General features: G+C 46.4%; 1 protein-coding gene across 3 annotated transcripts in view; it reads right to left on the minus strand.

Moving 5' to 3' along the window:
• Positions 1-2814: 2814 nt before the first annotated feature.
• The window catches only part of VIT (vitrin), a 55158-nt gene continuing 34833 nt past the window's right edge, over positions 2815-23139 (minus strand). For 2 of the 3 annotated variants that reach the window (XM_013170608.3, XM_066993907.1), the window contains 10 exons: positions 21673-21711; positions 21523-21579; positions 20886-20948; positions 16778-16825; positions 12541-12603; positions 10552-10699; positions 9686-9789; positions 8932-9158; positions 6607-7120; positions 2815-6015 (listed from right to left, as the gene is read on the minus strand). In XM_013170608.3, coding sequence (XP_013026062.2) covers positions 5837-6015; positions 6607-7120; positions 8932-9158; positions 9686-9789; positions 10552-10699; positions 12541-12603; positions 16778-16825; positions 20886-20948; positions 21523-21579; positions 21673-21711 — 1442 coding nt within the window. In that variant the 3' untranslated portion in view covers positions 2815-5836. The remainder of the gene's footprint in view (positions 6016-6606; positions 7121-8931; positions 9159-9685; positions 9790-10551; positions 10700-12540; positions 12604-16777; positions 16826-20885; positions 20949-21522; positions 21580-21672; positions 21712-23139) is intronic. The other variant, XM_013170623.3, reaches the window with a different exon arrangement.

A 23139-nucleotide genomic window follows, 5' to 3' on the forward strand; every position in this document is an offset into this window, starting at 1 on the left:
TTGGGTGTGGAGGCGCTTGAGGTGACTTCATGTGAACTTTTTGAACTGTGCCGAGGGTTAAGGGGCTGTCTCAATTTCTCTGTTCTCCATATGTCTTGTTTTTGTACTGTTCTGTTGCCTCGTCACTGTTGGCACCCTGCATCAGGCACGCAGTCCCTGCTGTCTGCCTCGGCTGAACATGCGTGCAGAGTGGGTATGGTACCGTTGCTCAGGAACTATCAGCCTCCCCTGATCACGGTGAAACGTGGTGCGCTTCCTGGGTAGAACATTTGTTTAAAATAAAAATAAGCGCATGGTTCTGCCCTTGGGGAGAGGATGAGAGAGAGCAAACCACACATCACAGATGGTAGCCGCGTTGCTACGGGAAAACGCTCAGAACGATGCTGCTGAGGGGGTGGTATGGGAACCTACACAGAACCGAGCAGAACAACTTGTCAGCAAGTCCGTCCTGTTGGGGTTTTTAAGATTGTAGGTGGGACAAAAGTTCTTGTCTCTTCTCTCTCCCCGGTAGGTAAAATAAGCCTTCTGCTTTAGTCCTACTCCTCTTCCCTCCTCAGAGGAAAATAGGGATTGTTGTATGAAATGATGGTACAAATGCATTCAGCCTGTGTTCTGCCTTCAGGGAAGGTCAACAGAAGATTCGTGAGGTAAGGAGAAAACAATGTAGGAGTTACCCTCCCACACAGGAGGCCTAAAGACTACCTTGAGGGATTTGAGACACTCAGTTACACAGATAACACTGTGATGTTTTTAATGTAGAGGTGCCTTAGCAAATGTAGGTTGATTGCTGTTGTCCAAGACTTCCTCAAATTGAGATGGTGGTGGAAAAGAAAATGGAACTGGCTTAATTTCTTTCCATTATGGTGGGCAAGGAAAAATAGCTAGAAGAAGGACAGAGAAGGTGACTTAGTTCAACCACAAAATAAATTATAGAATCATAGAATATCCTGAGTTGGAAGGAACCCATAAGGATCATCAAGTCCAACTCCTGGCACCACACAGGTCTGCCCACAAGTTTAGACCGTGTGACTAAGTGCACGGTCCAATCGCTTCTTAAATTCAGACAGGCTTGGTGCAGTGACTACTTCCCTGGGGAGCCTGTTCCAGTGTGCAGCCACCCTTTCGGTGAAGAACCTCTTCCTGATGTCCAGCCTAAACCTCCCCTGCCTCAGCTTCACACCGTTCCCGTGGGTACTGTCACTGGTGATAACAGAGAATAGGTCACCTGCCTCTCCACTGCCCCTCGCGAGGAAGTTGTAGACCGCGATGAGGTCCCCCCTCAGCCTCCTCTTCTCCAGGCTGAACAGGCCCAGTGACCTCAGCCGCTCCTCATACATCTTCCCCTCTAGGCCCTTCACCATCTTCATCGCCCTCCTCTGGACACTCTCCAACAGTTTAATGTCCTTTTGGTACTGTGGTGCCCAGAACTGCACACAGTACTCGAGGTGAGGCCGCACCAGCGCAGAGCAGAGCGGGACAATCACTTCCGCTGACCGACTAGCGATGCCGTGCTTGATGCACCCCAGGACACGGTTGGCCCTCCTGGCTGCCAGGGCACACTGCTGGCTCATATTCAGCTTGCTGTCAACCGCAACCCCCAGATCCCTCTCTGCAGGGCTGCTCTCCAGCGTCTTGTCGCCCAGTCTGTACGTATAGCCAGGGTTGCCCCGTCCCAGGTGCAGGACCCAGCACAAATTAAGGTATGTATAGTACAGAAAACATTCTTACTGTTTGGTATCTAGGTCACATTTCTCATATTTACTGCTTGCTTTGACTTGCCACCTCAGCGTGGGTAGGACCTGTGGAGCTGATGGGTAGGGTAGTAGAGCCATGAAGGAAGTTTAGGTTGGGTTGGGCCTGTCTGGATGTTTAACCCCAGAGTTTTTTCCTGGTTCCTGGCACCGTTACTTTATGTGCTGGAGAGTGGTGGTAGGAGGAGCAACCTGAGAAGCTGCCACAGGGAAAGTGTTTGCCCACAGAAGCAGCAGAGCAGCAGCAGCTGAGGAGCCGGAGGGTGCACATGACAGGCGATGCCTCTTGTGCACAGTGACAGCAGTGGTTTCAAGCATCCTACATCCAGACAAGCCTTGGTAAGACACTGCTGAGAAACAGGGTTGTTACCTCTGTCTGTTGAGATAACTGAACTGTGGTTGTTCACATAATGCAATGTGGGGAGTTGCTGCTGGAGTTTGAGGGAAAGGTGCTGCCCCCATGTTGAGCTCCCCCATGTCGGTGTCCATTTCCTGGTGCATGCTTTGCACTGTGACTGCTGAGCAGTGATAAGCCACCAGCCCAACTCCTGAGTGCCAAGATGCCCGTGTCCTAGAGAGAGGGTGATCAGACCTCCTTTTGGGTGTACATCCAGTGAGTAGTTGCTCTGGCTGCCTGCCTGCCTCTAGGCCCAACCCGTTGGTGCCCTACTCTTTTGGATGCCTCAGCCAGGCTGCAGCTTCCACCCCAAAGGTCAGTACAGTCAGTACACGTTCTCACAGACTTAGTAAAAAGTACATGCAGTTTAAGGCCTTTCAAACCAGTAGACTCTGGTCCAAAGTCCAGTTCCTCTGATCAGTAATTTGGTGGTCCTTCCTCTGCTAGCTCACTTCTAGGCTTTTTTTTTTTCCTTCAGCTGAGTATGTAAAAAAAAAAAACAACAAAAAACAACACATTGAACCATGAAACACTTGGGTCTTTTTCCAGCCTTACTAGGTCTGCTAAAATCTTGTGAAAGCCTCGGCTGCGTTTCAGAAACTAACATGACATGGACCATATTTGAAACTTATTTTTTGAATTACATATGAGGCAACATACTTCAAATGCCTTTGGGACATTTTTATTGCAAAATATATAGCAACTTGTATTGAGAAGCTCAAAACAGCTTGTATATGTTACAAAAAGAAGCTCTGCTGCTTTCTCCAAATACACCCCATTCAAACATTTATGAAGCTGTATTATCATTTTTTAATATTATTTAGAGACTTCAGTAGATGTGATGAGTATTTTCATTGCTATGAAAGGTGAAGGGTTAAAAGAGAAGTGCGTTCTGTGCTTATCCACACTTGTGTTGAACACAGGTCGTATTCTGGCAGCTTCTGAGGATTACACTAGAGTTTACAGTGTTTATGGGTAGAGCATCTCAGGTTAAATGAGAGATGAAAAATTAATTTGAAGATCATCTCAAGAACTTAATAAAACTGCTTGTTGGCAACTGAGCACCATGGGTGTTCTGTGAACTTAAGACAAGCCATTTCAACAACAACAAACCCTGCTGTGCCCTTAATAAATGCTTGTGGTGGAAGATAGCTCTTCAGCTTTTCTGTGGGGAGTGTTTGAAAACTCACTGTTGTTGCTTTAAGCTTTTGGTAGAAGTTGAAATGTCTGTCCTAAAGAACACCTGTGGCTCCAGCTGTTCCTAATACCTTGGCCATCTGTGCTGTGCTTTTGGGGGAGCACAGGCACAGCCTTTGGGAGTGTCTGTGGAGGAGTGCCAGTCTCCTGTGCTGCAAGGGTACGGCCGGCATGGAAATTGATATGCAGTGGTAAGCTGTTGTATTAAAAATTAGGCTGCAGTCTTAGGAGTAGTTAGAAGTTAAGGCCTAGGCCTTCGGAGCTAGCCACAAATTAAACCCCAAGCAAATGAGTTTTCAGATGATAAATCTGGCATCTGAATTAAAGTCCCCAGTAAATCTGACGTATGTGTTTGTGTTCATCCAGCCCATGTAATACTCCTTGTTGGCAGAGAATTAACAGCAGAACAGTGGTGAGGGAAGTGGGTCTGAAGATGGGGCTATCAGGGCTGCTCCTCTATGTAACTCTCTATCCTTAATGGTTGGTTTTGTCAAGCCAAGAGGCTATTGCTGGAGAAGTGCTGCAGCACAGGTTAGTGTTAAAAACTGTGTGCAAATATCTTTTATGACTTTGCTTTGCTTTTGTTTTTTGGAAGCTGGCAATGACCTGTGTCTTCTGTGAAGGTAGCGTTATCATATTGATAAAGTTCATTTAAAGCTAGAACTGAATATTTTTTTCTTAAAGAGGGAGATATGAACCATCCCTGTTTAAAACCACTGCTTCATCCAGTATTGCTTTTGGTAGTAATGGTTGGAGCACCTCGTGAAAGGACCCTAGCCTGGCTTATGTTACCGTGCTAGGGAGATCACGTAGAAGTGGCTGTCCGTGTTAATTTGAATTATGGTTACCTCACTGGTAATTTTTAAGCTGCTTCAGTTATATTTCCAAACAAAGATTTGAAAGATCATGTACATTTTGTTGACAGAAAGGAGTCTCCTTTGGCAACTTCAATTAGTTTTTTTACGTGAATAACAACATCCTGGGTCATGGTTATTTATTAAAACTGTAAAGGCTATTAAAAGTCAGGTTTGTGAGTAAGATGTGAAATTTGAGCTTTAATTTCTTCCAGTTTCCTGTTATTTCCGCAAGCCTGATGTGGTGTTGCTTTGACTGCCATAAGGTGCATGAACATGCACATTTTTACTGGCACTGAAACATCATCCCTTTCCTTCCGTAACTTCTGCTTAAGGAATGTATTTTCTTAAATGACACTGGATGGAAACAACCAGCAACTGCTGCTTCCTAATTGCAGTGCAATCCTTTAGACCCTCTTAATGTGTCATTCCTCCTGTTGCTCACCAGCAGTATGGCTACCTCTTCACGTAAGAAACAATTGTGAATTCTGAATAACTCAGGGCTGTAGAAAGTATATTTTGAAATTAATCCATAAAACAGAAGTACACCCCAAATTCAGAAAAGAATCTTTAAATTTTAGAAATACTACTTTTCCCAGTGTATAATACAGAACTTTAAGATGCTTTCCTCTTAAATCCTTGTAATGGCTCTCAAATAATTATCCTCACACTAAAGACTGCTGTAAGATGTTCTAACTGTGCCGTAGTTTAATGATAGAGCAGTGGGGGTCTCAAACACCTTTCAGACAGTGTGCAGCCTAAACCCACAATTTTATCAAAGGAGCCTCTTTGCGTCTGCAGCTCTCCTGCTATGCAGCAGGTCTTGAGCTACATGGTGAAGTGGAGCCAGTGAGCTAAGGGGGTAAGGTTGTTATTTCTTTTATTTAACCACATTTTAATGCAGTGCTGTGGGAGATTAGATTCCAGCTCCTGTGTGTTGGCTGCTGTGCGGATCTGGAGCTTTACTGGGACCGCTAAATGGTTGCAGATCCCACAGCTTGACTCTGGCCTCTCGCTGGTTTTCCAGTCTCTGGGTTTGGATAAATCTCAATACTCGAATTTGCACTAGCTGAAGTTTAACTTCCCAGTTTGTGTCTGGGATTTCAGTCCTGACCTGTATGACGGGTGACAGGCGGTGTCACGTGGAGGTGCTTCAGCCACTGTAGCTGAGCAGCGTTGCTGCTCCCTGAAGGGACCTGGCTCCCCAGGAAGCAGGTGATGCATCTTAAAGGGTGAGGGTGCTGAGACAAGGTCCTCAGGGTTTATGGGTTGTCCAACAACACTGTGGTATCAGTGATACGCTGTGAAACCCTGGAACACAAGCCTGTGTGTGCCCAGAGGTGGGAATCAGATGAGCTGGGGATCTATACCGGAAGCAGCTTTTGCAACACCTCCATTTAATTCCTCCTCTTTCACTATCCATCCAAATCTGAGGTTCTGAAGCCTGCAGGGGAAAAAAAAAAATCAACAGCCTACACAGAGCATTATCATACATAGGGATGCAATCAACTTTGTTAACCGGAAAGTGCCAGAGAAAACCAGTGCTGGTATTTCTTGAGCTCAGGGCTGGCATTACTCCGGTAGCATTTTGTGTGCCTTCATCATGATGCCCAAGGATCCTGCCTTGTTCCACTCCATCAGTTCCGTGGCTGTGAATTAAATTCTGTGCAAATGTTTTGGATGAGTGGATTAACAAATTGGTAGAGGTTGTCAAATTCATCCACAAAGAAGGAATGCTCCTTATCTGGATCTGTTGCGATGGCTTCCAGTTCATCTTGGGCAGCCCAAGCAACTCCAATGGAGTAAGCTATAACTCCTGGAAAGAAACCCAGAGATAAGAATGAGCATAATAGTTTTCATTGCATTAAATTAAATTGGTTAACACCAATACTGCAAACATAGTTACTAGGCCACTAAAAATGGGCAATGAATTGCGGTACCTTCTCTGTATAAAAGTCGCATCGTCAAATAGGAAGAAAGGCCTGGTTTGTGCACTGGAACACTGCCTGTTGCCAACAGCAAAAAGGCTTAGACAATAGTTAAGCTCTAAATGGGGATCTGGACAACAGCTTCTTGCTCCAATGTCTTACAATTGTGCTGTGAGATGTATGAATATCCTGACTGGAAAGCCAAAGGAGGCTTCATGGGTTACTAAGGCAGCAGAAATCTGCAGAGATCTCCTAGGCTTAGCTGCATCTTTCTGCATCTGTATGATTTTTTTGGAAGTTCCTCATTCAGACAGAGAACAGATGCTGGTCTTGTTTAGAGCTTGATGGGATCCCAGGATGAGGTGCTATGCTTCCTTCCTAAGGGTTCCTCCAGTGTCTCCGCGTGATAGCAAACTGTGTTTCTCTGACCTGGATAAATGTGGAAGTGTTCAGGAAGAGCAGATAACAGAAGAGCTTACCATTTTGGTGAGCTGCCATGGCTGGCACTCGGACATCATCATAAGACCTGCCATCTGTAATCAGAATCATGATCTTCCTTTTGTTGGGTTTGGATTTGGTGAACAGTTGCTCGGAGGTGTAGCTGATGGCTGCCCCTGTGCTGGTCCCACCACTCCAGTAACTGATCCTTTTGATAGCACTCAGCACGTCCTGCTTAGTGCTGTACTTGTCGAAGCTGAACTCAAGTCGTTGCTCATACGTGTACTGGACAGCTCCGATGCGGGTGTCAGTGTCCGAAATCTCAAATTCCTTGCTGATGTTGGCTACAAACTGGAGGACAGTGCGGAAATTGCCAGTGCCGACACTGCTGGAGCCGTCGATTACGAAGCCGATGTCGGCTGAATTGAGACACGTCTTGCTGCACACCAGCCGGTCGGTGTCGCAGACCCGCTTCACCAGGGGCTGGACGATCTTGTGTAGGCCAAACCAACTGGGCACGCTGATGGAATAGAAACCGTTTGTTCTGCACACTGCCTGCAAAACACCACAAGTATGAATGCAGCGGAAATTCAGTCCTCCCGCTTCAGCTGGGATTTTAGCTAAACTGTAAATTTAGGCTCCTGGAAAGAGCGATGCTAGAGTCTGAAGTGGCCTCTCCTCCAGTCACCATCTGCTTCCCTGGGAAATGACGTCAATGTAACATCACAGATGCTTGTCTAAGGAGCCAGGTTTTTCTGCCCTTTTTTTAAAAAAGCTGTGGGATGGAGCTGATATTATAGCCGTGAAAGAAGTGTAATAACCAAGTTTGCCACCTGTCAAGCTTTTTCAGATAAGTTATATTGTTTGCAGGGAAAGCATCCAAATCACAGAGGCCCTGTTAGCATGGCTCAGCCTGGGAGCCCACGTGTTTGCCAGACGGCAACGTCAGCTCCTGCCCTCCCAGGGTCAGGCCAACCAGGAGAGTTGTGCCTGCTGACAGACCCTGCTGCCTTGATCTGAAACTTGGGACTGAAGTTGGTTTCTCCCTGGCTTGCACCCGTGTAAGCAGAAAAAAAAAAAAAGCAATGCAAAAAGCGCATGAAGATAGAAATATATATATGTATATATATCTTTGTAACTGAATGTTTGTAGGGAGCAGATTTGAGGGAAGCTTTTGGAGGATCAGTGGGAATCAGGTGAGTGCAATTAGGAAGCAGGGGCAGCACAGAGCAGGGAGTGGGGGAAATTGAGCATGTGGGGGTCTGGTGGGCTATTTTAGTGTCACGATGCAGCTGTGTCAGGTCACCATTCCCTTTTTACCTTCCTATCTTGAGTCACTTCTACTACCACTTGTGCTCTCTGGCAGGTTCACTGAGACTTGCTGTTGCTTTGCTTTTCTGAAAAGTAAATGCAAATAAGGCTATAGTCTAATTAAACGCTGACCAGAGACAGTGGAGCCCTCTGGAACAGCCCTGAAACTCATGGAAAAATATTTCATGGCAGAGTAACGTGGCTCAGACGGGAGTCTGTTTTCTGAAAATAACAGATATCTGCCCTGCTTCCTGAGCTCAGGCAGGTCTGGCACTTGGTAGATGCCTCCTGCCATAACCTTGTGCCAGCTTGTCCTGAGGCACTACTGAGCAGGCAACTACCATTAGTGCCAAAAGCAAGTAGTGCAAGGCTTGTGTTCTCTGTTTGTTTGTTTGTTGTTGTTTTGTTTTTCTGCACACGACAGGGATTTGTTCCTTTTCCAAGAGTTCATAGCAGCAGAAATAAATAACCAAGGAAAAATAACCCCCATCAGCTCAGCCATGGAAACAAAATGCTTCAGCTATCCAGTGTGGCTAACAACTGAGATGTGCCTGTGTGTAGTGTCCCAGCCCTGGTATGTGTGGGACCTGCTTGTCAGTGCAGCAAGGGCGCTGGGTTGTCAGGGATTCCCAGCCTTTGCCAGGTGGGAGAGGCACAGCAGGAGGTCACAGAAAGCTCAGGCTGTGCTTGTGCTTTGTCATGCTGCTGGACATTCGGAAAGCCTCTTGCCTCGGAATGACTGCAGGTTTCTGCCAATGGGTAGTCAGCAAAGAGCTGTTTGCTCCGTGATGTGCCTCGGACCAGAGCTTTGCTGTCAGACAGTTTGCTGTCTCTCTTAGCAAGTTTCAGAAAGATCCCCTTTCTGGTTTCAGCACTGCTGCCTCTTTGTATGTGAGACATCAAGACAGTGTAAGCAGGACCAGAAGTAACCCTGAGAGGTAAGAAAGAAAGCAAAATGTCCTTTGAGAGGGACTGCTTAAGCTCCCTGGATGAAATCACTAGAAAAAGGTTGAGTTTACACCAAACTTCCAGCCAGAGCCCAGCCCAGTAAGTACCTTGTCCACAAAGTTTGGCTCGATAACATTCTGCTTCTCATTTTCAGCAGCTGCTTCAATAGTGACAAAGAAAATGTTGATCCCTGATTCCCTGGCCAGCCTGGAGGCCTCCTCCACTCTGTCGGTTGGCCACCCATCCACCATCACCACGACCACGTTGGGCGCTCCACCTCTGTTTCCATTAGCATCCGAAAAGAAGTTTTTGTTAACAAACGAAAGTGCCTTTCCTGGAAAGAAAGAGGAGATTGAGGATGAGTTACAGGGCTGGCAGTGCTCTGTCTGGTGATGCCTGACAGTACCTCCGGGGATATGAACAACCTACTCCTGAAATGGTGGACGGAGTGCAGGCCCAAGTGTTAGAGCCATGCTGAGAGCTGGGGAAAGTGGTTTCTGGGGCTGTGTGAGCAAGCAGAGAGGTCACCACTGCTGGTGCCAGCACCTCCTGAACCCTCTTGGCAGCTGTGCTGAGCCCCGTTTGCCCCCGCCTGGTGTCCCACAGCGGCTGGAGGTGACCACCAATGCATCAGTGGGATCTGTCCATGAGGAGGAAGATAGATCCTGGCCACTCGTGATGGACTCACAGCAGCCTGGACCAAGGAAGGCACATTACAGGCGGAGCGTGTGCTCCAGCCAGCCCTGCCCCAGCACCGGGCCCTGCTGCTCATGGACTCCACACCCGGTGAGGGGGCACAAGCTCGCTCCAGGCCCCAGAGCCCTCCCCAAGCTGAGGCTGTTCACGCAGCCCATCACCTACCAACGTTGGAAAGTCCGCCTTTCTGTGGGATTTTCTCAATGGCGTTTCTTAGGTCCTTAGGGTTGGCATAAGTTTTTAGGTTAAATTCTGTGGAAGGGTCATCACTAGCAGATCAAAAGAAGAAATAAGAAGCAGTCGTCAGCTTTTTTTGCCTTACATACAGAAGTACAGGAGTTGTAGGAGCTGCCTGTGCTACCTGGCTCCTGGGTGTGAGCAGGCGTGAGGCCTTCAGCATGCACTAGCCCCACAGATGCTGCTGTCGGGGCGCACGCTCCCACCCAGTGGTGGTAGGAGTAGCTCTTTCCAGGCCATGCCAGAAGAGGGGGAAGGCAGCAGATGGGGACAAACTGCTCTCTTGAAGGAAGGAGCCCAACTAAGTTTGTTAAGGCAGGGTGATGCCATTATCTGGCATGACTGTGCCCTGTTCCCTTTGGGTTCCCCCCAAGACAGGGCTGGTCAGCTCACGCAGCTCAGGCTAACACACAGCTGCAGTAGAGGCCCCAAGATGGGAGTACCAGCACTGGCAACAAAATGCCCCCATGCCATGAATATGAGTGAGAATATAAGCTATCAAGGAGGCCGCACTGGTGGGGTTTTAGATAGCGTTTCAGCAACAAGCATCTCCAAATGTCATAATTCTTGTTTTGTGGCCATAACGAAACGGAGCTAGGTCTGTAGTCTCTTGCGCATGAATGCATGCTTGTTTGTGCTCATCTCAGCACCTGTTGAAAAGACCATGGTGGGTGTAATTTTGGATCATATTCAACCTTAGACAGCAGTAGAGGTGAAAAGCTGGATGACCTTGCTGCTGTGCTCTGCCCTGGCCTGTCTGGGTGCAGGTGAGCTAGTGCAGAAGCAGCCCTTACCCATACTGGACGATGCCCATCAGGGGCCCAGTGCTGCCAATGCCAAGGGCTTGAGCCACGTTACCGAGGAACTGCTTCTGGAGCTGGAAGCGGCGTTTACCGATGCTCCAGCTCCCATCCATCAAGAAGGACAAGTCAACCTTGCAACCTGAGGGGAGAGACAAAAGCGCGTAAAATATTTTTGGTCCTTTTTATAGCTGTACTTCCCGCAAAGTACAGCTGTACTTCTGCCTGTGTGCATGCAGCACCACTTTTGGGTGCTGCCTCACTCAGCTAAAAGTCCTTCTAGAAAACCTAGGCCTGCACCCAAACGCCTTCTGCTAATGACACAGATGAGCCCGATCTTTGTGTTTCTGCAAGTGCTGCCTGCAGTGCCTACCAGCCCGCCCTTACTTCTCCGCATGTTAGTGGTGACTCACTTGGCAGCTGGACCGTGACCCGAAGCGGGATCAAACATTTGGCTTAACTAGAGCGCTAACGTTTTCTCCTGCCGTCTGCATCTCTTGATTTCTCTCCGATGGTGCCTCCTACCAATCAGACTCTCCAAAACAGTGTTTTAATCATTAGATAGCCCGAAGGCAACAAAGTGCCGATTGTTCCTACCGGCTTATGCAACTGCCTCCCATCTCATTACTTTCAATTTTTTTCTCCCGTAGCTGTCTGTTTTTCTCATTCTAATAATGCTGAATTATAGAAGCGTGACAGAAAACTGTGTTCTTTCACAGCAGATAGTGAGGCAAGGCTGGGAACTCACAACAAATAATACCTCAATTAACGTGCAAATTTTCCTGAATTTCCTGGCCTTAAAAGGGAAATACATCATGCAATGTATACATGGGAAGAGGAATTTTCTCAGCCAACAGGGGCTGAGCGTGGAGAGATTTACATGCCTACTCCAACTTAATTCCTGGAGCCGATTCGGATGGCAGGATTATTCCTGTGCTTGGACATCAGCAGGGCTCTGCAAGACAGCAGCCTACATCTGCTCTGCAGGGAGCTGTCCTGAGCTCTGCTTTCCTGCAGTGAGTTTGGGTCTGCAAGGGCAGATCCTTCCCCTTTTCTCCTCTTCCTTATTTCTGTTCCAGTTTTAGGTGTATTTGACTTTCTTTGGTGGGAAAAAACTTTGACTTTCTTTGGTTGGGCACCTTGGCATATGGGATGTTTGGGCCAGCGTGTAATGTAAAGTCCTTGAGCTGCAAGTGCTGTGAGACTCAGCTGCAGGAGGGTGGGCACGGGAGGCCCTGGGGGCCAGTGGGAGGGTGAGGCCCCCTCCCTAGGGAGGCTTTCTGGGAGGAGGAGGAGGAGGACGACCCCAATTCTTCAATCGCAATTTGCTTTCCCTTTCTCCTTCTCTTCTGGGCCCCATCTCAAGACGAGTTAATGGGCAAACCTGCCCTTTAATTATGAAGAGCTGTGCAAGGTTTGCTTTTTAGAGCAGGGAACAATTCCATCCTCAGACTGAGGGCTGCTTGATGCTCCTTCTGCTTCCCCACCAACACACAGACCCTCTCTCTTTGCTGGGTCCCTTTCTTAGGTGTTTTTTTCCCTCCCACACTCTGCAGCAGGAAGGGTGCCTGTGCCCGCATTGCCAAAGGAGTGCATGGTCAGCAGAGCTTGCCCGTCCATCCCTGGCCGCAGCGCATTGGTTTCCTGTACTCTGCCGTTGAAACCCCCCAGAGAATCTCCGTGCCCCAGGACCATGGAGCTGCACTCGCCCCAGAAGAGGGAATGGTGAGCAGCCATCATCTGCCACCCAGGTAAGTCACACCTCGGCTGTGCTCCTGTTCCTACAGAAGCAAAATCTGACTGCGTCTGTCAGAGGGATCGGTGGAGATCGGTCGCCCGTCCTCCTTGGAGGAAAATGCATTCCTTGAGTTTCTTGGGATTCTTCAAAACTTCCCTGTTGCTACTTAATTTGAACACATTCTAGTTACAGGTAATTAACAAAATAGCATTGCTTAATTATGAAATTAATTCTGATGTACGTACTTGGGTTCCCCTGGGAGGTCGCCTCCAGTGGCTTCGGGTTCAGGTCCTCCTTTGAAGCGAAGCCTGGAGAGATGAAGGGGAGGCTCAGTCAGGGTGTGCCAGGGGCTGTCTGGCTCTGGGGGACAGAGGGGCGTGTGTGCAGGGAGCCCCCAGCCACCGCCCAACACCCTGTGGCCTGAGGCTGGTAAATGTGAGAGGGAAGCAAGGACGGGTTGCACGTCCTGGGAACTTTTCTCTTCCACCTGTGTCACCTCTAGGGTGGCTCCTGGTAAAACAAGAGCCCAGGCACTTCTAGAAATGACACTAAAATGTGTCCCAGTGGACAGACAGCTGCAAGCACTGAGCCAGCAAGTGTTTTTTGGCTGTTTGACTCCCCTCTGTGAGTCAGCCTCCTTGCTGCAAGCAGTGCTGCCACAGCGCCTGCATTTTGCTGGCTGTTTGCAAGGAGCTGCGCAATGCTGGAAGCAGACAAGTGATGGTTTCAGCATGTTGGTGTTCTGCCTGGAGAAGGGGGCATGGGCAACGCCACAGCTCACCACGTTACAGTGATGGAAGCAAGGCGAGCCATGGGGCTTCAGGTGTTCCCTGGAGGCTGGGTTAGTTTGGAAAGCACAGAGAAACAGTAAAGGGTGGTGGAGACCTACAGAAAAGTCATGGGAAACAGTCTCATGGGTTATTAGTGAATTTTAGCTGAGGCCCCAGCTGCAATGTTTGTATGCTACAACCTTGGGAACATGAGTTTTTGTCTTTGTGAGATCCTCTGAGTCACAGGGATTTGTGATTTCTGGTTTTAAAGGGTTTGAAAATGCTGAACTTCGCCCATGTCCTGAATGTCTGGGGAGGTGTCTCCAACCATGCAGCATCTCACTCCCAAGCAAAGACAAAAGCTGTTCCTTTTCACTAGAGCATGGCGAGATTAGTGGGATTTATCTGGGATAATCCTTAAAAGAGGCAACAATGATCAGACAAGCCCCAAACCAAACACTTGCCAAGGAAGCAGTTTGTCAAAAGAATTATTTCTGCAAGCTGCATATTGTTTCTATAAAAGGAGTAAGAGGAAGACTTCCTTAAATCTTCATCAACAAGTCAAGGAAAGACTACCGCATTCAGAGAGAGACAGTAGAGAGGTAACTTCAGAAAGAGTGAACTTAATATAGAAAAGAAGTTGGGAAGTTGCAAGGTGCTGCAGGGTTTGTGTCTCCACGGCAGTCAGCCTCCAGCAACCCTAGCATGAGAGCTAGGCATGACAGCATGAGAGCTAGGCATGACAGCTCCCGAGGTCCTGGACCACCTGAGTTGGTTGTTGAAGATCCTAATGACTGAGCTGTAATAATGCAGGGAACATTCAAGAAAATGGGGGGAAATACGAGCTCCAGCTCCCACCAGTCCAACTTCCATTTGCCTGGTTCATCTGAGAATTTATTAATTGTAAACTGAGGTTGGTGAAAATATTTGGCAAAGAACTCTGGCCAAATAAACCCAGCTCCTGGTCCCTTTGCCTTGCCTAGTAATGTTTGTATATATATGTGTGTGTATATATATATATATATATATAAAATATATATAGTATATATATTTATATATATAATATATATTTATATTTATGTGTGTGTATATATATATATATATATGTAAAGATTGGTCCATCTTTCAAGAGTTGAGGTTATTCTAAATAGAAGTAAATGCTCAATTCTGGGCCCAGAAAAAGACCTGGGTTGACCTAACTCTTCCTTTTGCTGCTCTTAGGTCTGTCCCCTTCCTGCCTTTTGGAGGGGCTGGGGGCAGTGGAGCCGTTTCCACCCAGCAGCCGGTGAGGGTGTAAGGGCCTGTAGGTGTGATGAGGACATGGGCATGGCTCCGCACAGTGGGGCAGGTGTGCAAGAGGTGCGTGTGTAAGCGCTGCTCCTGCCTGAGGGTCACGCTGGATCTTACACAGGATCACACCACGTTTTTTTGGGGTGCTCAGTGCCAGCAGCCCCATGCTCTCTTACACCAATGAGAGCAAAAGAACTGAGCTGAAGCTGGGAGGAAGGAGAGCAGCTGGCAGTGGCATGGGGCCACTCTGTGGTGCCACTCAGCCCCAGCCATGTGGGGGGCATGGGCTGGCAGGAGGCACAGGGTGGTAGGAAGGTGACGGATCTTTTTGCTGGCAGCACTGGCTGTGACACTTGGAACTGGCGTGGAAATCATGGGCAATGTGGAAAAAAAAAAACAAAGGAAGAAATGACTTGGAGCTGTGCATAACCTCTCCTTGTTAAGCAGAGGAAAATGACTGTGCTTTTTTCTTTAAAACCTGAAATACTCGGCAGCTTGCCCTTCATGACTGTGTGCGCTCCAGCGTGGCCTTTAATCAGGCAGAACTGGGACGTTTCCTCAGTAGCAGACCAGCACTATGCTCCATCTCACAGCGCCCAGCACGTGCCAGCCTGGCACCATGTACGTGCAGCTCCCCACGCCTGCCTTACTCGAAGAACATAAAGTAGGTGGATTTAGTGCTGTCGTGAGGTTAGATATAAACATATGCCTTTCACTCTTGCAACCAAGTGGTACGAGGAAGTCAATTCATAGCTATCTGTCCCACACGTGTATCTGCACCTGATAAAATCTGCGGTCTCTACGCGGGCGCACAGCTGATGTGAGTCCCGTCAGCACGGCAAGCCCACGCGTGGGCAGCACGGCTCTTCTCGTTCTTGCCCTTATGAGTGACATTACCCGTTCCTAAGGCCATGGGTCAGCAGGCTGATTTATGCTTTGTTTAACAATAAGGTCACCCGCCAAATAACCTTCCCCACTAATTGGGGATGTGGTCAGTGTCTACGGGCCGCCCTGCTCTGCCGGTCCAATTTAATGTTGTTATTGCCATGGGAATTTCAGCTCAGTGCACGGGCAGCCTACTCCATGCTAATTAAAGTTCCCTTCACTGATTGTCACAGCTGTCCATGCTTATTAAACTTCCCATTCATTTCAGTAAGACAGCAGCGACTAGATGTGCGCCAGAAACCAGTCCTTTGAAGTGACAATCTGAATTCATCAGACTTTATCACACAGGCACTTCAGTTTCTGAGAAACTATTAATACTACATCCCTTCTCCCACACCCAACCTTTCACTACATTTAATGCAATCTGTCATTTGCTGTCTCAAAATGCCCCTCTGTACCACTGGCATTAGCACTGTAGCTTTTTCTAAATAAACACACTGAAGACTTAAGCTCCAACAGATAGAAGTGCATCCTCTCTCTGGCTTAGAGTGCCACTGCTAGAGAAGGGAAATCTGTTCCTGTTTGGGCTGACACAAATTTTGACTAAACAGCCACCACTGCTGATACTGGATTTGCAAGCTGATGCAAATGGGCAATGCTGCTCATAGCAGCCAGCAGGAGGATTAGTCACGCCAGGGCTTTGAAGTAAGCAGAGCGTTCAAGGGAATTATCTTTGCAAGGGCCACCAGCACAGCCCTCTCAACAAAACTGGTGATGGAAAAGACATCTTACACTGGATGGTCCAGCTCCTTGTGTGAATGCTTTGTAATAAATTGTCATGTGCTTTGCATAGTCTGCTTTAAATGTTCCCAAGGAAAGGGGTCCCTTAAATATGGTCAATATCGGGACCTGCAGTTGCTAACTGCATCTAGTTAAGAGTTACTCAAGTCTTGTTCCTGTCTCTTGAGTCTGCTACCACTGTGTTTTTTTCTCACTCACCAATAGTTATAAAAATGTTGTCTTCTCCATATTCTCACTTTTTAAGGCTAAAATTATAAATTAAAGCTACATTATAAAATTTCAATAATATTTACTATTCTTTATTCTCAGTTTAAACCACTCAATCCTCATCTGAATGCCTTTCCTTCTTAAGTACATTGGCATCAGAATAATTTGTCAGCTTTTTCACTGATTGCATCTCTAGTCTGCCTTCTGAACTGTGGCATAACCAAAATAACTTATTATTTAGAAATGGATTTCAGCAGCTAGAACACCTTTCCTGCAGGAGGGCTTTCCAGAGCTCACCTGTTTTGTTCTTGCTTTAGGCAGGAATTTGAGAATGATGAAGGCTCAGAGTAATTTTATCTACTAAGATGTAAACTACATACTTTATTTATCATTTTAAATACTGTAATTACTTCTTAAAATGAGATTGTTATCAGCAGTGTCATGGGCCTGATGCATAGTGTTAGCTTTCCCCATGTGTGATGGAAACCAATTATTCCCAGACTAGTTACTGAATGTCTTAAATATTTACCTGTGTCAAAAAGGCTCAGTCCAGGTTTCCATAAGTCTGTTTCCATTGCTTTCATGCATGAAAGAAAAGACAAAGTGTTACTGAAAATAATGGAATTACTGGAGATTACAAGCTCTGGCTCAATTTAAAAAGATCAATTCATACAGCGAATTGCCATTAACAAGTAGAAGCTAAGGGAAATCAGTAAACCTGGAAACCTTTACAGACACATTTCAAGCCGTATTTAACAGCCTCACATCACTGTCTCCAAAGCACTCATCTTTTTTATGAGTTTAAATATGTCTCTTCAAATCTATTTTGGTTTTGTTCCTCTACACTGACACTGAGGCAGTATACTGACTTCAGTATACTTTTGCTTGGCCTAGATTGTTTCCCACTGAAAATCTGCATGTCCGTATCAGTAGAAACCCAAAGAAGGCATCTAAGTCATGTTTGCAGCCTATCAGGCATGGAAAAACTCCATCAGAGCTGATGATTTCATTAATAAACCCCAAAGTGTCTCTGTTCTTGGAACCTGCTGAAGAACTTTTCCAAGAAGTGATGTTTCCCTGACTAGACTGTCAGCTGATGTACTCTGAACTAGAGCCAGTGGGTGAACCACGCATAGGTTTGGGGAAAAAATAAATAAGTAAAGGAGCCGTGGGCTTGCCAGTGTCCTCCAGCCTAGTGAAGCACTGACCTTGCCATGAGATTGTCAAACCAGTGAGGAGCTGTCAGGTTCTTTGGGAGGGAAATTTGCTGCATGAGTGAGATCGCTGAATAAGACACGTGCCCTCCCTTCAGATAGGAGAAACCCCTGATGTGTTTGATGGCTAAGGTGATTTTTCCAGGCCCCCTTCCCTCCTCATGCTGAGTGAGCACTGCTTAGACACACTATGATGAATGTGTAAAACTGAGAAAGCAAAAGGCTGAGAAGTCAGTCATGATACAGACAGAAGTTTTGCTGTGATTTCACTTAGGAGGAGAAGTAGGCTAAAGGAAGGACAGGTGTGGGTAACAGAAGGAAAGATGGGAGAACTATTCCTACTTTATCATCCACCTGGGCAGGATTACTGGCCAGAATTCTGTACACCCCTGAGGAGAGTCATGAGCATTGAGTGGAGATAGGGGTGGTGGCTGTGGAGCAGGACAACCCTATCCACAGCAAAGGTCTGGTGCTTATTTGTTACCAGTGGCCAACACGTTTCATGACTTCTGTCACTGAGAACAATGGATTTCAGTGAAGCCATCTCGTGAGAAGACAATCTCAAAAGGTTTGATTCATTCTCAAAGAGGGCCGACAAGTGTCCAATGGCTGCTAAAAGATTTTTATGAAGCCAGTTCTCAGCCTGACTGGCTCAAAAAAAAATAAAAAAGGCCAAAGAGCAAATCTAGAATGAACAAACAAACAAGCACTTCCTGAGCCTTCTTTACAAACACAATGCTGTGAGTTTCAGGGAGAAAAAGTGCAGGAACTGCCTTGCACATGAAATGAGCGTAGGAGCTGTGCAAACATCTGCCCTTGTAAGCAGGGAAGTGAAATGAAGGATGCAGAGCAAGGAAATGTGCCTGTCCTGTGAATCACAGGCTTGCTTCTGCTGCCAGCTCATAGTCAAGGGCTACCCTCGGTGCAAGGCTGTGTGGCTGCAGCACAGGCTCTTCAAGCTTACTGACTTTAACCTCAGAAAAGACAGATGGTTTTCAGTAACTTCAGGAAAAGACTGCTTTTTGTCAGTGAGAGTAATGCTGGACTTATGGAACTAGTTTGACTCAGACAACTGTGGGTCCTTCCAAATCCCTATGAGGGAGAGCTGTCTATGGCTTCTTTGAGCAGCCTTCTCATGGCTCACGTCCTTTGAAAACTTTCTGTGGTGAGAAGACCTTAATAAAGAAAAGCAGTAGTTAAGTGCCAAGGATTTGGGGTAGCTGGCTGCAAACATGAAGAATGCACTAATTTCTGAGCGATACGTAAATCTAGGCAAAAGCTCTGTTCTTGGATGTAGTCCTAGACACATCACAAAGCAAGCTCTCAATGAAATGTGCATTGGAAGGAAAATGAGTATTCTTTTAAGTTGCTAAGGCCTTTTTTTTTTTTTTCCCTTGATGATGCCTATAAGAATCAAGAGTTTATTTTTAAAATACTATGACTGATACATATATATATTTAATAATTGTATAATTGTCTTGGAAAAAAATCTGGGCTAGGTGAGCACAGGATAGCAAGAGAGTTGATGTGTAATATCAAGAGCTTCTTAAGAACAGGTAGGGAGAAGCTGAGCAGATGAATGGTGTGTCAGGATGGGCGTTTTCAAAGCAAACCTTTTTGCTAACCTGAGCTGGAGAGAGGAAGTTCCTCGACAGCTTGGCCAAACCCACAGACCCAGTCACTGTTGTTTGCTGACCAGCATGTGCTCGCTTCACAGAATCAAGAAAAACAACTCTCCTTTCCAAGAAAGCAAGGAGTTGTCCAGGAATTTCCCTTTGATCGTGAGAGAAATTGGCTGCTTGGAAGTAACACTGAAGCAACAGTGAAGCAACACTGAAGCAACTGCTTGGAAGAGCTGCCAGAACCTGGGCTGAAAAAAAAAAGATCAGGACTCATGGGGAATACAGCAAGTGTATGTTTATGGGTTTTTTCCTTCTTGTTCTGTGACTGAGAAAACAGAATAATTCCTGATGGGAAATTTGTGCTTGAAATCATCTTGGATCTTAAGATGCCTTAAGCAGGTATGTTTGGTGGGGGTCAAACTCTGATTTTTATTCAAACTTGCCTCAGCGCTGCATTTCCCCTGCTTCTCTGGCAAAGATTTGGCTAGACAGAGAACTAGCCAGCACATCCTTTGGTCCAGATCATAGGGCTCTTCCCATTTCTGTCCTGTCAGTAGGGCAGTTCTACCATCCCAGGCGCTCTCTCCCCTGTAGATGGTGTCATGTAATTAGTGCATTTTTGTCACTGACACCTTTGCAGGCAACATATTTGTTCTGCTGTTCTGTACAGGCACGTATCTGTTTCCCTTCTGAAGGTGGGCACTGGATTTTTGACAAAGGCAAAGAAGATTGGGGGAGGGCAACAAATGTGAGATTAGTAAAAGAAAATGGCTGTGCCATTGGTATAGCTAAAAAAAGAATATGAGAAAGACAATTATGGATGGAAACCAGAGGGAAGAGGCTGAGACTGAAACAAGGAGGAGCAGCGTAAAAGCAAGATTAACAATAATCTCAGGAGGGGCAGGAGTGCATCCATTTTAAATAGGCTGTAACTAGGTCAACTACAGGCTGTCGTTTTGATGGAAAGACTGCTGGGCAAGCTTACCCTAGCCTCTACTACTCAGGAAGTGCTACTGCATGAGGATGTCCTTGAGTCTTACTGTCAAAACCCTTGGCTCTGCCCTGTTGCAGTTCTCCTCCCGCACCTCCCAGATCCCACCAGAGCTGTCAAGGCCCCAGGTGCACCCCCACGCCTCACAGCCTCTCCCTCCCCAGGGCGTTTAGCTGCCTGTGCTCTGGTCCTTCTCCCTGCTCTGGCTGCTCCTGGATAAAAGCCACCCCTGAGAAGCTCTGCCATCCCATCAAAGCAGAGCTGGTGTTTGCATGTGAACCGAGTGCTCTGGAGCCACGTGAAGTTGTCGGCAGCCATCCAGAGCACCCACTGAAAGGGCTGCTTGCTGATGAAGCAGCTGGTGAATTGCACAGCCAGGGAAGAAGGAAAGCATAGATGATGTCTTTCCCCTCAGTGTTAAAGGCAATCTCTATGTTGCAATCAGCCTGGAGGCTCCCAGGAATAACAGGAACAGAACAAAATTTAGCTTGATCATAGACCTGATAGGCTGCACAGGGCTGGGATTTTGTTCCTCATTTTGACTAACAAATAAGGAGAACTGCAAACGCTGTGGTAGATGTTGATTCCCACGGCCTGAAACAACAGCTCGCCAGTGACATAGCTGTCCTTTGCCTTCTTGTTCTGGAAGCTGCTAGTTGGTATTCAGTGCAGGAGGCTCACCCTGGTGCTTCTCCAGCACACACGGAAACCATCTGCAGAGCTGCCTATGCTAATTAGCTTGTGGGCTAATTTGGGGTTAGTAAAACCGTGAAAGCGAGCAGAAAACCTGCTCCTAGCAGTCTGGCTCACCTAGGTGGGCTGGAGACCCAGCAGGCCTCCGGAAAGCAGCAACAGGCTCTTGGCGCTGAATACCTGTGTGGTTTGAGAAAGAGCGTGAGGTTAGATGTCAGCTGGCCAGGAGAGAGAAGCAGGACCACCAGGAATATGGGGGCCCAAAATTATCTTTCTGTACATGTTTTCAAACAAAATGGAAAAGGAAAATGGAAACTAAGGATTAAAAAAAAAATGCTGAAGAATTTAAAAGCTTAAGGAGGGTGGCAAAAGCAGAAGAAAGGACTCTGAATGTTAGTAGGTGCTGTAGTTCTCCTGTGCACTGGAGCAATGGGCACTGGATCTTGAGATGCTGGCCGTGCTCAGGGGCTGGAAACTGAAAGAACTTGTCTCCTCGCAGGGTCAGAGCGATGGACCCCAAACTTCCACAGGCACAGAGTTCCCCTGTCATTTTGTAACAGCAAATTTTTTAAAAGACCCATGTGAATGGGTTTAGGGTATTGTTCTGGGAACAAAGCTAGGTTTAATTATTCCCATTACTTTATTTTTTTAAGGAAGTTACACTATTGTCACGCAATAACCACTGTTATATCTGCTCAGTAGATGCAAGTGGTGGAACCAGCTACAAGGAGAAATCAGAGAAGTGATCGCTTACCTGTATTGGGTCGTAAAATATTCCTGTTACCTGCAGATGTGGAAGTGCCCCTGAATGCTTTGAAAATATTGTGTTGGTTAGTACATGGAACCAAAAGACAAAATGTTCTAGTAATAAAAAAATGCTAGTTATTAGTAGTAGAATACATACCTGTATTCAGTCCTCTTCCTTGTGCAGCCTGAACCTGTCCTGTAGACATCAAAATGTAGAAGTGTTATTTGTACCATGTTTGGTGCAGGACTACTGCTACCTGGGATTTTCAGAGAGTCTCATTTTATAGCTATCAGAGTTCATATATAGAGAGTTTTCATTAATATCCTTCCTGAGATGTTAATGCTATACATTTTAAGGCAGTTTAAAAAAAGAATTGCCTTGCTCTGCCTGTCACATACATTAGATTAGTTAACATTCACTTATGAATATTACTTATAAATGTCTTTGGTCTATATTTAAGGTGTTTGTAGTTAATGTTGTGATTTACTTTCCTTTCTAAGTATCCCTAACTCAATTGCTCATGCTTATTTGGTTTTATTTCTATTTCAGTACTATCCAGTTGTGCAGGCTGTGTGAGGAAGGTTAAAAACAAAACAACATCCAGACCAGATACTACTCTTCCTCCAGAGAGCTTACCATGTGAGACAAGAGATGGTGAGTGCAAGCAGGCAGACTGTAAATAATGAAACAATGATAAAAATAATGTGGGAGAATTCATGTGTCTGAAGTGTCTTCATCACTGTCTATACAAAATGCTTTTTTAAGGTGATTGGGTTAATACATTAAATTCCCATTGTTCAGAAATACTGAAGGCTCAAAATGCTTGCAGAAGATCAAGTCTTCAATCATGCTTTTCTTCTCATTACTTATTCTTATGAAGTTTGTTTACAAACTTACACCTTAACATTGCAAAACCTGCTGAAATTGGTGGGAATGTTTACCTGACTTCTGTGAACACTGGGTGGGGGCCCGCGAGATATTTTTCTCAATAAAATACCATAAATGAGACCATTTTGAATGGTTGTCTCAGAAAACAGGAACAGGTGCTTCCTGGGGACTTGATATTGCAAAATTAGTGACAGCAAATAGTTTGTGCATGACCCAATCTCAAATCTTCACAAGCCAATGGAAGTCCTTTGATGGGATTTTTAGAAGCTGTGCTGAGAGAGCTTGCAAACTCCGGAAGCCAAAGAGATCCTGTTTTAGTAAATTGCAGGCTCATCTGCCAGACTTTTGAACTCTGTAGGCTTCTAGCTCTGGCTCCAGGTGATCTGCAGTTAGCAGAGGCTGCCTTTTCAGGTTCTGGAGAGGAAGGTCTGCTTATGCAGCAGTGTTGTACAGAGGTGGGCATGCTTTCCACACCCAAGATGGGTACATGCCAAAGAGCTGAAAGAAAACTAACTTTGAGCCTGAGAGCTTGTCTTGGTTTGGGTTTGTCACAGCTGAGCTTGAATGTCTATGTAACACCATTTACAAGGTTAGTAGAAACAGAGTACAGGAGGGTAAGAAAGAGATTAGCTCAGAAGTGTTGTGTGCCACAGTTTTTGCTTAGTGCCTCCACACCCTTGAGCAGCCTGGCTTGCCTTCTTCGCTCCTTTGGGTGTTGCTGGGCCCGCGGGGCTG

The sequence above is a fragment of the Anser cygnoides genome, chromosome 3 (genome assembly GCF_040182565.1).
Source record: "Anser cygnoides isolate HZ-2024a breed goose chromosome 3, Taihu_goose_T2T_genome, whole genome shotgun sequence".
NCBI lineage: Eukaryota > Metazoa > Chordata > Aves > Anseriformes > Anatidae > Anser > Anser cygnoides.